Source organism: Apodemus sylvaticus, chromosome 9 (genome assembly GCF_947179515.1).
Source record: "Apodemus sylvaticus chromosome 9, mApoSyl1.1, whole genome shotgun sequence".
In the NCBI taxonomy this organism is placed as follows: domain Eukaryota; kingdom Metazoa; phylum Chordata; class Mammalia; order Rodentia; family Muridae; genus Apodemus; species Apodemus sylvaticus.
In genome coordinates this window covers 58,616,515-58,632,529 of record NC_067480.1, presented here as the reverse complement: position 1 = coordinate 58,632,529, position 16,015 = coordinate 58,616,515, and the positions used below count along the sequence as shown (strand labels likewise).

At 41.4% G+C, this 16,015-nt stretch overlaps 1 protein-coding gene across 2 annotated transcripts in view; it reads right to left on the bottom strand.

The window, feature by feature from the left end:
• Positions 1–207: 207 nt before the first annotated feature.
• Ankrd44 (ankyrin repeat domain 44) overlaps positions 208–16,015 on the bottom strand; it is a 299,425-nt gene continuing 283,617 nt past the window's right edge. The window contains exons 22-28 of one of the 2 annotated variants that reach the window (XM_052193557.1): positions 14,161–14,248; positions 12,889–12,972; positions 11,666–11,811; positions 11,138–11,220; positions 8,382–8,464; positions 6,497–6,588; positions 208–4,367 (exon numbers count right to left, since the gene is read on the bottom strand). In XM_052193557.1, coding sequence (XP_052049517.1) covers positions 4,126–4,367; positions 6,497–6,588; positions 8,382–8,464; positions 11,138–11,220; positions 11,666–11,811; positions 12,889–12,972; positions 14,161–14,248 — 818 coding nt within the window. In that variant the 3' untranslated portion in view covers positions 208–4,125. The remainder of the gene's footprint in view (positions 4,368–6,496; positions 6,589–8,381; positions 8,465–11,137; positions 11,221–11,665; positions 11,812–12,888; positions 12,973–14,160; positions 14,249–16,015) is intronic. The other variant, XM_052193558.1, reaches the window with a different exon arrangement.

Sequence of the window (16,015 nt, the reverse complement as noted above, 5' to 3'; positions counted from 1 at the left end):
ATTCAGCTTAACTTCTTTATGAAAAATCCTGGAGGCATAGATAAATGAATCTTTCCTCCTCCAATGTGACAATTTAAGCATATTAACAAATCTAGAGTTTGCTTTCTTGATTATTTTCAGACTTAATTTGGTTTGGTGTTGAGGTAGGGCAAAGATTTAAATTAGAATAATTCAGAAAAAGCATACAATTAAAACTGAAAGAAAACATACATTGCAACAATATTTGTACCGTTTTTATTTGTAAAAAATAACCATCTGAATGCATGTCCATTGTATATTACAGGTACGTACTTCATTGCATTATTAGAGCATTCAGTAGTTGGGAAAGTATTAAACTGTGCTTGGAAAATTTATACCGGTCCAAAGTCCTTCACTGAACCGAAAGCCATGTTTCCTCATTTTTACACCTCAGGACATTTACCAAAGTCATTCAACTCCAATCTATATGTTAAAAATACAGACAAAAATCCCACTGAAATCATCACATAATAGTTTATGCTGTTACAAACATGTTTTACAAAATGTAACACTGGCACAAGATGTATATCATCGTGCTTCGCAAGGATATATTGCACATGCTGAAGAATAGTCTGCAGACGAAACTACTAAACAAAAGATGCTTGCATTGAGTCTTCAGATCACCGTGTAGGAAACACAGAATTACATCTTACAAACACGCTCAGATTGTCACTATCTTAAAACGCTGTTCCCCTATAATACTGACCTATGGTTTACAGTTCTGTAAAGAAGAAAGCATTTTAGTACTGCAAAGTCAAACATAATTCCTATAGAAAACTTGAGCATTTTCATTTCAAAGCAGAGAAGGAGAGGAATAGAAAAGGTGATACTTGGTACATTCAAAGAAAGGGAAACTCACTAGGATTATATTGCTCCAATAACACTTAAATGAAAAAAAATACAAAAATGTTTCACAGAACATTTCCAGGATATACAAATATAAAAAGGCACTCTAACGTCATGTTACAAGATCACAAAGGGATGAGTTTCTCAACAAGTGCAATGGACGCACAAACCAAGCTGCTCAATACTGTGTTCTTGTTTCAAAGCAACAACAAGTCAAGCAGCTGCTTACTGCCCAAAGTACCAAAACACACCACGGTGCCCTTTTAGTAGTGATGAATAGAAATCCCCTGAGCTATTATTTATTAGGACTTTAGGCAATTTGGAGATAGTAATGAATTTACCAAAGATAGGCAGACACCAGTGACTAGGGAGGTGTGATCAAACGTGGTCCTTGTAGCTGTGGTTAAAATACAGTCTGAAAACAATGCATTTAGGTAAAAGCACCAAGCAACGAAGACTACTACAAACATTTTCCCCTTAGAAAGTGATGCTGCAAACATTTGCAAGATAACTAAATACATAGAAATCTCAGTTTCCAAAAGTTATTTCTTTAAAAACAAAATTTGGTCTTGTTGGGTAGGGGAAAAAACAGAGCAAGAGAAGGGTAGAATGGGTGTGGGGGGGGGGACAGGCAGGTAAGCAGACAGATAGACAGACAGACGGAGCAACTCAAAAGAATGCTCTTTGTAAGCTTAATTTCCCTGTGTTTGTACATCCTCTATCAGAAGGGAAGGCCAGCATAGCTCCATGGACACAATGGAGGTCACAATGCTAGGTCACTGCTTGGTGGAAGTGACCCCCTTGCTTTGGGCTGTATCACTAGCAATGCGGGCATTTTATTTTCTGCTTTAAACGCCAGCCCAGCAAGACTTCCACAACTCACTTCTAGAAAAAGACACTACAGCACATCACAGGTCTTCAACCCTCAGGATTCCCTCAAGATAAGCTCATTGCCGCTCATTAGTAGGTCTGTCTACTTTTTTCACATGCACCTGCTCTAAACAAACCAGATGGAGGGATACCTTACGCCAAGAATGTAAAAAAATGTTGCTGGTGTAAAAAATATTTTGTTGCCATCAGTTTCAATTTTATAAAACTACCAAACAAGTTTTCATTTGTGAAGAACCAACAGGAGTTTTAATTAAATCTGGGATATTAAAACAGTAGGGGCAAAGTCTCTTACAACTTGATGAGAATGATAAAACACATTATCTGGGTCTGGTTCAGATATGATAGGATTATTTTTAAAACTCTCAAAATACTATAAAATAGAAACTTCAGAGGAGAGGGGGGAGCCTGCAGCGAAACCCTGCGAGCGCGTGCCCTGAAGCTGCGACTTCTTTCCCGAGTCCTCAGCTAGGAGGACAGAGCACTCAGGCTTGTGTTTGCTTTCTAATTCCCTTTCTTGGCCATCATTTCCCATTAAGTGTAGGACTATGTATCATTTTTGGTGTAGTTTCTGTAGTCTCTGGGTCTTTCTTTGGGCTACCTTTGTGTATATGATATGCTACATCAGTTTTCATCACACAGAAAGGCTCTGATCGGCTATAGAATGGGGTCAAGCAATGGACAAACCCAAGGGTCAGCTGGCAATAGTAGGAAATGCTGGGTTTAACCTCAGAGCTATTGGTTAGCCCAGAGTCAAGGGTATTTTCCCATTTACTTTGTTATTCTAAATAAGGTACATAACAGAAAGAGACATTGAGAGAGACAGAGACATAGAAAGATTAGAGAAACAGAGACAGATATGAGAGATGAGAGACAGAAAGATATGAGGGGGGGATAGAGAGTAAGCCTAAACAGTGGGTATTTCTTGGCATTTCTTTCATTTCAAATAAATATAAACACATTTACATCAAAGTATACAGACATTTTCTCTAGTTTGAAAACAAAAACCTGTGGTCAATACATCATCATACAAATTGTCAAGCCATCAACTAGAACTCTGTGTCATTAGAAGTATAAAATACAAGAAAGACTGGTATGCAAAAAGATTACATTTTAAACCCATAGAAAAGTTACTACAGTTCTCACTTGCATGTAGAAAGAAAATGGTTTAAAAATATCCCAGTTTAGGCAGGAGCATTTTGGTCCTCATGGAGAGCTGGTTGATGAAGTACATACAGAAATACACACACACACACACACACAGGTGTACATGTGTATGTGCACAACTCTTAAAGTCTCATTCTTCTTTTTGTACAGCCGTTCCAGGTGGAGAACGGGGTCCATTCAACCTAGAAGCTTTGGCAGAGGGAGCAGACACAGTATTCACAATGCTGATTTCATTACCAAACGACTGTCAATTGGCTTGCACTTCCATACCAACCATTTCCGCTTCCTGCTGTCATTTCCTTGGTTCCTTTTCAGGCACACTGTCACCTGTGGCATGACCTTGGCTGAGAAGCTAATTTGCTATCCTACTGTTGAAGGACAGTACCAGACATTCTGATGCCCTTACAAAGTTAGTATTTTCATTTTAGAGCAAATTCAAATGAATGGTAATTTCCTATTTGACTTGCATACTGTTTCAAGTTTTGGCACAATATAATTTCACCTGAAATGTCATTGGGTAAGTTTGGGATCCATTACTCCGTTGGAAACTGACTCACACATTTCTTATGCTATTTCATGTGTGTTTAACAAAAGAGCATGAACAATGTTCACATTCATCTGGCAGCTTTAACTGAGATCCTAGGAAGAAATTCTAGGCATTTATGTGCTTCCTACAGAGGAGGCAGGGTCAGGTAGACTCCCTTAAGAGGACAATTATGTCTAAAGAAGAACCTTGACCGTTGACTTCTAGTGAGGAAGTAAACAGCAGAGGAAGAAGAGGGTCCAGGCATTTCCCATCTCCTCTTCCCGCCCCTCACAGGGGACATGAATGTCACCTAAACCCACCTCACAGAACTCACTGGTGAGTATGTGTGAAAAAAATCTTTAGACTGAATATTTGTCTCTCTGTTGCGTTATCCGAAAAGATGAAGAATACTTAATTTTTTGTCCTTACTTAAAATGAGAGGTAGACTTTCACAGAAGTAACTTAGACCTAAAGAAAGCAGGAAGCAAAACAAAACCCAGGCCTATCTGCCTTGTGTTTCAGCCTACCGCCTTGTTGCCCTCTTTTGGTTAGACTGACTACTTTTCTGCTGGCTTCTGGAAGCTTGGCCTCAAATGCCTGAATACAATGTAACCTGGAATTCAAGCTTCCATCCCTTCCGGAAACATAGGTATTGAGGAAAACACCTCTACAGTCCAAAGTTAGAATGTTTCTGAATCAGAATCATTTTCATTGTACCCGTCCTCAGAGCCCACATTGTTACTGCACAGACTAACCCTACTACCCTGATTGGAGAGGGTCGTTCTGCTCAAATTGTCTTTTCTAAAACAAACGAAGTTGACAGCCGTACTGGAAGGAGAAAAAGTCATCATGGTAGCCAGAATGAGGGCCAGGCAGTCAGCCACGTCTTTGTTAGGAGCACAAGCCAGGGCCGGGGTATGACCTGGGCATAAATGCAGACAAGGCAAGTGGTTAGTCTTGGGGGTCCAGAGCTGCATGGCATTCCACAGTACATCTCCTACAACCTTGAGAATGGAGATGTATGTCAGGTTAGAATTCATGCCAGATACAAGGAGTTACTTCTCACAAGTCATGCCAGGGGGGAAGACTTGAGTGGGACAGGGAGGATGCAACCTTGGTTTTGGCTCGTATGTCTACAGAAAGCACAATATTATCCTAAGTAAGGCAGATTCCAACCTTCATCTAGAGGAAAGAAGCACATGGCAAGGAAGGGACCTAGAGGACACAAGCCACAAAAACCAGCATAGGACATCCAAGAGGGAGTTCCCACGGAGGACACACCATGAACCGCCAACCTGGCAGAGGACCCTCATTCTGACAGTAGCTGTTTTTCCTGACAAGGTATGTGTCAAGCAGGAAGGGTAAAATCAGTAACTGATGTCACTTTATATACACATCATAGAAAGCACGCACCAACTTACTACTCTAAGAAACAAAACCAAGCAACCAAGCAAACCAAAACCCCGGAAACCATCTGAAGATATCAGATACAGGAGGCTGGTTGTCAGTAATGACCATTTAAGGGAATTTCGACAGACCTTAAAAAAGTCACCTCACCTATTTAAAGCCACAAGCCTGAACTATCATAAATTCAGGACAAATGACTGTTTGTCATAGTAATGTGACTCTACCATTCAAACATAAGGCTTCAGAAACTCATGAGAAAGCTGGACCCCAACACACATCCTCAGGATTAAGCTGCCCTTAAGATGCACTTGCTATCCTTATCCAACTTTTATTCTTTTGGCCAAAGATCCCCTTCTACAACGAGCAGTGAGCTTTCTCAGTCAGTTGGAGGATCTGTTCTGATAAAAACTGGTTGTTGTTTCCTATGCGTGAAAGCCCTCTGCACTCTCTGCTCCGAAGAGATCATTCATCTTTACAGAGTGAAAACAAATGAAAACGGTCAGTGTCTTAACACGTCATTCCTGGGCTGGAGGTGCCACATCGTACAAAATGATCTCCTAATGCTTCCAGCCACTGGGCACAGAGAAAACTCCGAGAAAGGCAGGCTCTAGTGATATAGAGCTCCTAAATCCATAGACACAGACTGGATAGAGATAAGACCATGATGATACCCATTTATTCGAGCATCTCTGCTTTGGAGGAAAACAAGTGGACATCTTCGTGCTAAGCTTAAGGTAGATCGTGCTGAGCAAGGTTGAGGAAGAAAAGGTGGAGAGCAAAGGAAATGGGGTTAAAAGGATTCTCTGCACGTCCTAGGCGAGCCATGTTGGGGAGAGAGCAGGGTACAGGTAGGTAGGACAGATGGGGCAGCTAAGATGTCACTGTGGCTGCTTACTTCTGAGAAATAGGCATGAGCTGCTAACTCCAGTGCCTGTATTAAGCAGTTAATTGAGAAGCGTTAACATACCAGAATACTTTAATTAGATGTCACACTGCCAAAATTACTCGATTCACAAATATCCATGAGTTCCTCTTTTGCTTCCCAGGGTTAAGAAGCATTGTGCATGCAAAAGTCTTTTAGTAGGAATCTAGTATTCGTTAGTTTTTATAATGTAGAAGGAGAGAGGAAGGGTTATGATAAGAATTAGCTCATTTAGGGAAGACAAGTCATAAATGACAGGACAAATGTCCAGCCTAGACCTTAGTTAAAACATTTTATTCATGTTCCTCGGCTTTCTCTATGAAGAATATGAGTCCTGATAGATAGTTTACAAAGACAATTGATCTCGGAATGAATTGAAATTCGAAGTTCTGTCTCTATAGAGCCATGGAGCATGCACTAATGATGTGTGTTTCTTTACTCCTTAGTGTATGCAGTTGCAGTTCCCAAGGCCAAGCTGAAAAGGGTTTTGACTGAAATATGTTCAGCTGGTAATGCTACATGCAACATGAAGAGCAATGGTGGGCTACAGGGAGACAGCATGTCGTACAGAAAGACAGATGGGACATATTACCTGGGCTTGCTTTCTTACACTTCCAAGGGAAAGAGAACTCTTACTGGCTCTTAAGCAACCCATATCTCTCTCGCTGTCCTCTGGCTTCAACCAACACGATCTGTATCAACTTTTAATTTTTCTTACTTACCATTTTCATCTACTGCAAGTACGCAGGCTCCTTTGGCCAGCAACTCCTCAACTACTACCTTCAAGCCATTGCGTGCAGCGATATGGAGGGGTCTGAAAGACAACACTGAATATCAGCCTTGATAAGGTTTCTGTGTGTGGGGTATCTGGGACTGTTCAGAGGTCTGCATGCTAAAGGCTTGGTGCCTAGGCTTGGAGGAGGAAGGAGATGGCACATCCGGCAATTCTGTAGGGCCCAGTGAGAATTTCCAGGTCACTGGAACATGTCTTTGAAGGCACTGTAAGACCCTAGTCCTTTTCCACCCCCTCTTCCCCCCCCCCCCATGGGTGAATAGCTTCAGGTTCCTATCAAAATGTGCTGCCTCATGCAAAGCAAAGGGGCTAACCAATCATGAACTGAAACACAAAACATGAGCCCAGCAAGCTTTTCTCTTTATGATTCTTTGGGGTATCTGATATAAAGGAAGACCAATTCTTAGTAACAAAGAAAATGTGACATTTGGTTAACTTATGCCACTAAAAGGAAGCTATACTTAAGATTCTACAAATAGCACATGGCTATTTTTGCTTTTGAGAAGAGACATGTTGGCCATATCTTTTCCAGGTATTATTGATTCAGTTATTCTTATGTGTTTGGCCCAGATCTCTCTGCAGGGTTATAAATAGTCTACATCTTAAACAGTCTTGGTGATAGTACAGTTGAGACCGGAAGAAGCAGTCAAGCTCTGCTGTATTCTGTAAAAAGCCCTGTTTCACACAGTTCACTGGGATGAGGTATTAATATATACCCTCAGATCTTTTTATTAGTACATGCTCATAGATGTCCCCCTGGAATATAGCACCCTTGTAAAGAGTCTTGTGCTCAGTGTAATGTGCCATGTCCCTTAACAATCTTAAAAGCAAAAAAAGTCTAATATTCTTTGCCTTTAAAACAAATGTACAAGTCATTTTCCAAAATAGAAAACGAAACAGTTCTGAGATCCTTCACACCAAGGGTTACACTGAATTATATTAAAATATAATTACGACAAATAGCTTAGAGACTGTTCGAATGTATTCTGGGAACCTGATTTATAAACCTGACGTGTTCCAGTCAGACGACATAGCACTAATACATAAAACAAACACTTTCCCCAAATGTGTCAGTTCATAAGCCCAGAAGATTTTTCTAAAAGCTCACTAAATTTATCATGAAGTACAGCAACACTGGTAAGGAGAACAAAGATCTTACAAATCCTATGAGTCATATCAAAATAAGAGTTCTACCTAAAATCATACATCTCTAGTCAACATTGCAGGTGTGCATACATAAACTTCATGAAGGTGAAGCCAGGTTGGCGCCCATGACTGCTCTATTTTTCAGAACTGGACTAGCATGTGTCAGGCTCTTAATAGGTGTTGGATAAATACTATGACTCTGGCCCTGCCCCAAATGAGATGTCTTTATCATCCAATTGCCCATAGGCCAAGGCTCAGGGAACACCTCAGGGAAGAAGAGAAGAGGAGGACAACTGTGGCTTGCTGTCTTTGGGACATGACCCAACCACTGCATCCAAGAACTTACAGTAGCTGTGCTTAACTGCACATGATTTGTACAAGATCAGTCCAGGCAAAATCCCACCATTGATGGGATGGATGATCACTAGGCTAGGCCCTTCCCCTTACTGAGGGGCTGTTTGATGTGGATAGCTGGGCTTGCAGTGGGGGTTGAAAAAGCAGTTCATTGGGACAGGGATGTGCTAAGGGGATCTGGGAGGAGTTGGAGTTAAAAATGGCAGTGGATATTGCTATATTTCACTGTAGACATATAAGACGCTCCCAAAGGATAAATACAAATAAAATCCTGTGACTCTGGGCCCAAGTTGAGCTATAGTTGCCACACTCACGTTTGCAGTGCACTGTTCTTTGAGTTGATAAGGCTCTCGTCTTGTATCTTGTCAAGTATTAACAAGGCACATTTCTCATGGCCCTGAATTAAAAAGAGAGAGAAAGAGAGAGTAAGAAACATGAGACAGAGATATAGAAAAAGCTGCTTACTTGATTGTACTTTCTTTTTTTTTTTTTCCTTTAACACAGCTTTATTGACAATACCACCCTCACAATTATGGACCAATAACATAATAGCTGTATTCCAGTAGAAACTCCCCAAACATCAGTCTATCTATATGTATTGCTTGCCGCTTGCCTAACATTCTGAAGGTCATGCATTGATTATACTTTCAATTGAGTACCAGTTTCCTCTGCCTGAAAACATTTAGGACTATTTTCTGAGTAATTTCTTTCTAAAAAGCAAATGTGCCCAAGATACTCTTAAGCTTCTACATGGGACCTATTATGATTTGATTAACACATGACTGATCTAAAATATTCATACCTATAAATATTTCCAAGGTAATTTTTGAAGTTAATGTCCAAAGAGGGAAAGCAGATGCGAGCCTAGCTAGGTCAGAGGGCGATGGGGGTATTCAGCATCAGCCTTTGCATCTCTCAGCACTGTCTTTTAAACATACAACATTTTCCTCCTCCCTCGAGCCTTCAGTTACTACCCCAGTGATCCACTTCTCCTAGAGCTACCATGACACACGAGATCTGTATCACATATCTTCATTTCTGTCTGATGCTCTGAAGAAACCCTGTTTCTGGTGAGTGTTGTTTCCTTAACCAAAAAATGCAAGCATCTCTGGATCATAATATGACAATAGATGCTTGATAATTAAAATATCAATGATTAGGTCTAGGGTCATGATTACTAAGCCTTTGCTAATGAAGAGCACAGACAACTATTGTTAGCATCATCTAGGAGTTAGAAATGTTAGAGATGTTGACTGTCTCTGCGACGGACAGATGGATAGACAGATGGACACACACACAGAGTAAAATTCTGTCTACAAAAAATAACTTAGGCCAAGTTAGACTTAATTTTTTGCAGTAGGCTCTTACTATGTAGCCCAGGCTAGCTTTGAACCCTGAGATCCTCCCTGTTCAGCTTCTAGAGTGCTAGGGTCAGAAACACACACCACCATGCCTGGGAGAGAATCTGATTTTAATGTCATTCTCAAGGGATTCCTTTATGTAATGCTGTCTGAAAAACACTGTAGTTCCCATTACTAACACACTGTGCTTTGACATTAACTTCCAGATTTTGAGTACTTTTGATATTTCCATGTTTGTTACAGAGAATGAATATAAAATATAGCCAATGAGAGGAATGCCTGAGACTTCTGATACCAGTGGTGTCAACTGGAGCCTACAGTTGACACACATAGGCATTTGAATGTATGGGAGAAAAAAATCTAGCCCACCCTTTACATTGATTGATACATGCACAAAAATACATCAACAGTGCACATGGATAGTGCTTTTCACATGGATAGTGCTTTGCAGTACCATGATCTGGGCTCTGCTCTCACAATGCCTTCAAACAAAACTCAGTGGAAACTGTTTAGAGTTTATAAGACATAGCTAATGTCCTAACCTGTTGTATGGTATCAAAATGTGAAACTACAACCAGAGAAATAGATATGGTGACAGCATTAAGACATGTAGAATGTGGTAGGATTGCCAGTGGTAATTTCCGGAAATGTGTCTTCTTCTTTATTCTGTTTTGATCAGTGGCATATATCCATTAACCCAGAACTCTGCCCTGTAGTGGGTTTGCCTAAGGTTGCTTGTATTCTAATGTTGATCTGGAGCCCCCAAGGCTGTTTGCCCAAAGACAAAAGAGTCTGCAAATAGGACACTGACCCTGCCTCCAGTTGCTTGTGATTGGTGAATGTGATGGTTTGCATCTGCTTGGCCCAGAGAGTGGCACTATTTGAAGGTGTGGCCTTGTGGGAGTAGGTGTGTCACAGTGGGAGTAGGCTTTAATATTCTAGTCCTAGCTTCCTGGAAGTCAGTATTCTGCTAGCAGCCTTCAGATGAAGATGTAGAATCTCAGCTCCTCCTGCACCATGCCTCCTGGATGCTGCCATGTTCCCACCTTGATGATACTGGACTGAACCTGTAAACCAGCCCCGATTACATGTTGTCCTTTATAAGACTTGCACTGGTCATGTTGTCTGTTCACAGCAGTAAAACCCTAAGACAGAGAATAAAGATGCCAACAGCCAATAGCTGGAGAGAAGAAAAATATGTGGGGTTGAGTTTTTGTGGCCTTAGATGAAGGAGCAGAGGGGAGAAGGAGAAGCTACCATGGGATAGAAAAAGAACATGCAGGAGAGAGAGAGCTGCCGTGGGCTAAGGGCCAAGAGAACACGACCCAGAGGACGGACTGCCTGGAGCTAAGAGCAGCCCAGATGAAACATAGTGAGTAATAATGGGGTTATTGATAGAAAGGTAATTCTAACGGCATTGTGCTGCCTAAGGCATATTAAAATGTAAAGGCTGTGTGTGTCTTTAATTCAAGAACATAAATAAGGTTTATGTCTAAGGTGGGAAGAAACCCTGCAGCAGGGATTTTTTTTTTTAAATATTTTTTACTGCATTGCCCCTTTCTTCTTTCCCTTCATTTTCATGTAGAGTTGACAGCATCCTGAGAAATGGCCATCTAAGTAAAATCCACGCTATGTAAGTCCCAGGTGGACAGAAGCCCCAGGTTCTGATTGCAACAGTAAGCGACCGGTGATTTAAACCCATTACGTACTTTACTGATAGCCAGGTGTAAGGGAGTATTCAAGTCCTTATCCTTCACAGTCAGGTCAGCCTGGGCACTGTTTACCAAAATATCTATAGACAAAGCGAAGAGAAAGTTACTTGGACTGCATACCAATCACACAGTTCAGTGTGACTACAAGACAACACAAAGGAATACAGATCACAATAACATTTTACACTTGTAACTAAGGAATAGTTTGCTGCCAGATTTGTTCCATTCAAATGGGCACTGGGTGGGCTACTGTCAATTTCCTGCAGAGTCTGCAGTCCTCAGACTCTAGGCTAAACCCAAATTCAGGATCGGGATTTCTAGACAAGATGATTCTGCTATTATATTTTGTTTCTAAATGTTGGGCAATTTCACTTAGGGTGTTAGCTTTCTTGGATGTGGTCCTCCAGTGATACAGTTACAAAGAGCTGGAGATGACTGAGTTTATGGGCGACTTCAGAAAGCTGGCTCCTTTCAGATGTCCATGCTAGAACAGTGCTGACTCTTGTCCACAGCCTAAATACGTACCCACAGCACCTGCCTGCCCGTTCTCAGCAGCCATCATCAGTGCTGTTTTCCCTGAATTATCTACAGCATTCACTTGAGCATCGTGTCTCAGAAGCAGCCGCAAGCACTCCCCATGATCACCGAAGGCTGCCGCATGGAGGGTTGTCCTAAAGGTTTCAAACACATGAATTTATTGCCTTTCAACTTTGTCTGCAGAAACCATCAAGGAACATGTGTATGGTTTTTCTAAAGATTTAAAGCTTCTTGGATGACAGAGATAATGACCAGAGTCAAGAACTACTTAGGGTGGTTACTGAATGGTACCACTTAGATTTCGAGGGGAGGCTTATGCAATGACCCCATAAGGAAATTGGTGTCTTTATGACCTTTTAATCTTGAGTTCTGGTGAGTTCCCACTCATCTAGCAGACAGATACTTTTAGCATTAAAGGTTAACTTGTAGGTAATTGGTTGGTTAGTTAAAAACATTAAGGCCTGCATCATCTAATGCAGATGGTGGGTTTCTGGGGAGGGCAGCTGGACATTTCTCATCCAGTGGGAAAAGTGTTAGCCTTGGTGGAATAACTCCATCCCCAGGACTCCATCTCCCATACACACTTGCTCACATCTGAGTGTACACTGTGCCACTTAATAGAAATAGCAGAGTATCTAAAGCAAGATGAATATTCTTCTAAAGAAGTCAGGTAGGCAACACTCTATGTATTCATCCAATGAAATAATGTGCAAATTTACAAAGCAAAGTAAATCTTTATATTTGGTATGGAAAGATCTCCAGGATAAACAATTGATTTATACTTGCTTTCTATAAGGCAGAGGCTTGAGACTCTGGACCAAGAAGAACAATTTCTAAAAGTTTATATAAAACACTTTATAATACTTGATTTAAAAACATGCTATGCCTTACTTTCTCAATTAAAAAATATTTTTCTTTTGGCCAAGGATTGTGCATATATACAGTCAGGAAGACTATGAGTTTGAGGCTAGCCTGGACTTTATAGCTAGTTCAAGACCAGCCTGGGCTATGCAGCAAGACTCTGTCTCTAAACACTAAGGGCTGGGGATGTAGCTCAGTGTATTTTTTGGCTTGTCTAAGGCCCTGAATGAAATTCTAAGCACTACCAAAAGTAAGTTTATATAAAAATAAAAGCAAATGGCTTACTATTCTATAATTTGAAACAAAGGCTGAGACTCAAGACCGAGAGCATGATGCCTTGCATCGCTTACCTGCCTTTGTCATCCCTACAGCTGACAATGCTGGGGTCTATGGCCCCCAGGAGCAATGACGCGCAGCTCTCATGGCCATTTATTCTGAAATGAAAATAGATTTTAGTATAAAAATCTCATTCAAATTATATAGTCCTTCACACCTCATCTTTACAAGCATTGCATATTCAACAATTTGGTATATTTTTAGAAATCCGATGCCAATCTTTGTGGCATGCTACAATAGTGTACACTGAACCCCTCCACTGCTTCCATTAAGGACCTCTGAGTTTGTAAGAGTCCCTGGGACACCACTCACATGAGGTCCCTAGTAGGTGACATCCAAACATCAAAGTGGAAAGGACACAGATCCGTCATACATGCAATCATCCTGGTTAGTATTTTAAAGGTTTGTTTACTTTTATTTTAGGAATCAGTGCTTTTCCTACATGTATGTATGGGTACTACATGCATAGATGCCAGAAGAGGGCTCTAGATCCCATGAAAGTGGTATGAATGGTTGTTAGCCACTATGTGGGTGCTGGGAACCAAATCGGGGTCTTCTGCAAGAGCAGCACGTATTCTTAAGCACTGATATATCTCTCCAGCCCCTAAAATCACTCTAATTCTTTCTTACCTACTCCGTCTCTACTGATTTGATTTCATGCCTCTAGTATCTTTCCAGTCAAATGACCCAGCTTCAGGCAAAGCCCACAGACAATGTAAAGACAAGGCCCTTGCAAGTCTTGTACCCCAGACTGACTCTCAGGACTTTGACTTAAGGTCACTGCATTCTCTGAACAACATTTCTCTCTATGAACTTGCAATAACAATTAAATTTGAAAAGAAGGAAGAGAAGGAAAGTGAGGAGGAGGAGAAGAGGAGGAAGATGGGGAAGAAGAAAGAATGATGAGGCTGAAGATGACAAATTATAGGAAAAATCTTCCTGATAGAAGATTTGTAGTCAGCTCCAGATATAGTCATTTCAACCTTGACTTATTTTTTTAGAGTTTTCCAGGTGATGGGGGCTGCTGCGGAAGGTCTCTTCACATCTACGAACCCTTCAGTTTCCTCATGTGGTACATGAGTCACCTTGGAAGTGTGGCTACTGGAAAATCATTAACTCCGAGACGCATGCTTTGCTAGCAGGCCTATTTGTCTTTAGCAGCAGAATAGAATATATTAGTCTGGTCTGAGATCTAAATGCTTTTTCTACTCGTAAAAAGGCACTTTTCCTACGTGCAGTTAAAGGAACAGATGCCGCTCCATTGCCTTTTCAGAGTTTCTACTTACATTGCACAGTGCAGTGGAGTGAAGGGATTGCCAATAAATTTCCGAAAACATTTTTGCTCCAAAAGTACCTCTATGCAGTTTTCATTACCTGCAAGGAACAAACAAATTTAGAGAGAGCACAAGAAAGAAAGAAACTTTGCTCAATGTGGTCTGGTGTTTTTGTTTGCTTGTTTGTCTGTTGTTTTGTTTGATTTGGTTTGATTTTAATTCCCCATTAAATGTCGAGTTGAATGCTTGTTCTCTGTAAAACTAACAAAACTGCTAAAATGTCATTAACTATGCTCACAGGTGTTCTGAGATATAATGAACAAATCAAATAGTGAAGGCCATATGGCCTGGCGGAGAGAGATAAAGAAGGCACCTCATCTGTAGGCAGCATAAATTCTAGTCACTCTCAGCTCTTTATAGAACCCTGACATCAGCAGGCCTCAATTTTTCCGTGGTTATAATAGGGGAATTTCCCTTCGCCCATACAAATAGCTTAACTTACTGTTAAGTACTCAAGTGAAGGGGCACGTGCCTTCAGAAAACAAACAAAAAAAAAAGGCTCTAAATGTAAAACACCGTGGCCGGGTTTGCAGTGGAGTCTGACCACTGTAGGCACCCAATGAGTGTTTTAAAGTGAGTCCATGTGAAAATGTGAAAATGTGGGGAGCTGTGGGGAACAACAATGACAGGGGACTCGTAACAACTAAGGTTTCCAATGCTGTGATAAAGCACCATGACCAAAAGCAACTTGGGAAGAAAAGGTTTATTTCAATTTACAGCTTGTCAAAGTCCAGCATCTGGGGATAGCCTGAGCAGGAACAGTAGGAGAGGCCAGGGAAGAAAGCTGCTTCCTGGACCACTCCTCGTGGCTTGCTCAGCCTGCTCTTTCAGGACTCAGGACCACCAGACCAGGGTGCCCCGCCCACAGTGAGTTGGGCCCCCCACATCGACTATTAATCAAGAAAATCTACCATAGGCTAGCCCACAGGCCAATTGGTTGGGGGCATTTACTCAATTGAGGTTCTCTTCCTAAGTGACTCTACTTTGTGTTAAGTTGACCTAAAACTACCCAGCACAGCCTATTTTATTTGTATATGACCTGAGAATTTATTTGTGACTCTTTGGGGCTGCAGTTTCCTGTCTATATTCACCTGTGGCACAGAGGATGTGATTGTGCATATTTTGGAATGTGTAGTGCAATTCTGGGGCAGAAAGGTGTGGCTGGTTAGTTGGCTTTATCACAGAACCACTTCTTGACTGACCTCAGGGCTAATTTAGTCAAAGTTCCCACATGGGTGATTTAAAATGTTCAAGTACAAACGAACCCTTTTTTGTAACTAGAGAGGAGTTGATCTGATCGTGCTTTCATAAGGACTAAGAAGTTTATGAAACCCCTTGTAAGCAAGTGGTATTGTCCAGCTTTCTACCAGCCTCCAGATATTACCCTCGTATCATAGACATCTTAGCCTCCATATTTGTGTTATAAACCCCCAAAGGACCAACTTAGGACAGCACGTGCACATCCCGTTCCTCAGCGGGAGATGGGATCTGTGCCGCTGAACCTAGAGACTGACTTGCCGCTCCCTCTCAACCAAGAGGGAGGCTGCTCTGGAATCCTGGAATAGTGGACGCTTGGGGAAAAGTCTGCTCTGCTTTGCCTGCACCCGGAAAGGCTCAGCAGCAGAGAGTCAAACCCAGCCCCAGGGGGAGGATGTGGTCTGTGACCAGCCTGTGCCTGCCCTTAGACTCAGCACCCTTCCACAGTCTTTCCTTTCCTGTTGTGGATTCTCCCCTGCCAGACAGATCTCACGAGTTGTAGGTTAAAAGTTATTTTAGGTAAAAAAAAGTTTACAGTTGGCCAATGGTA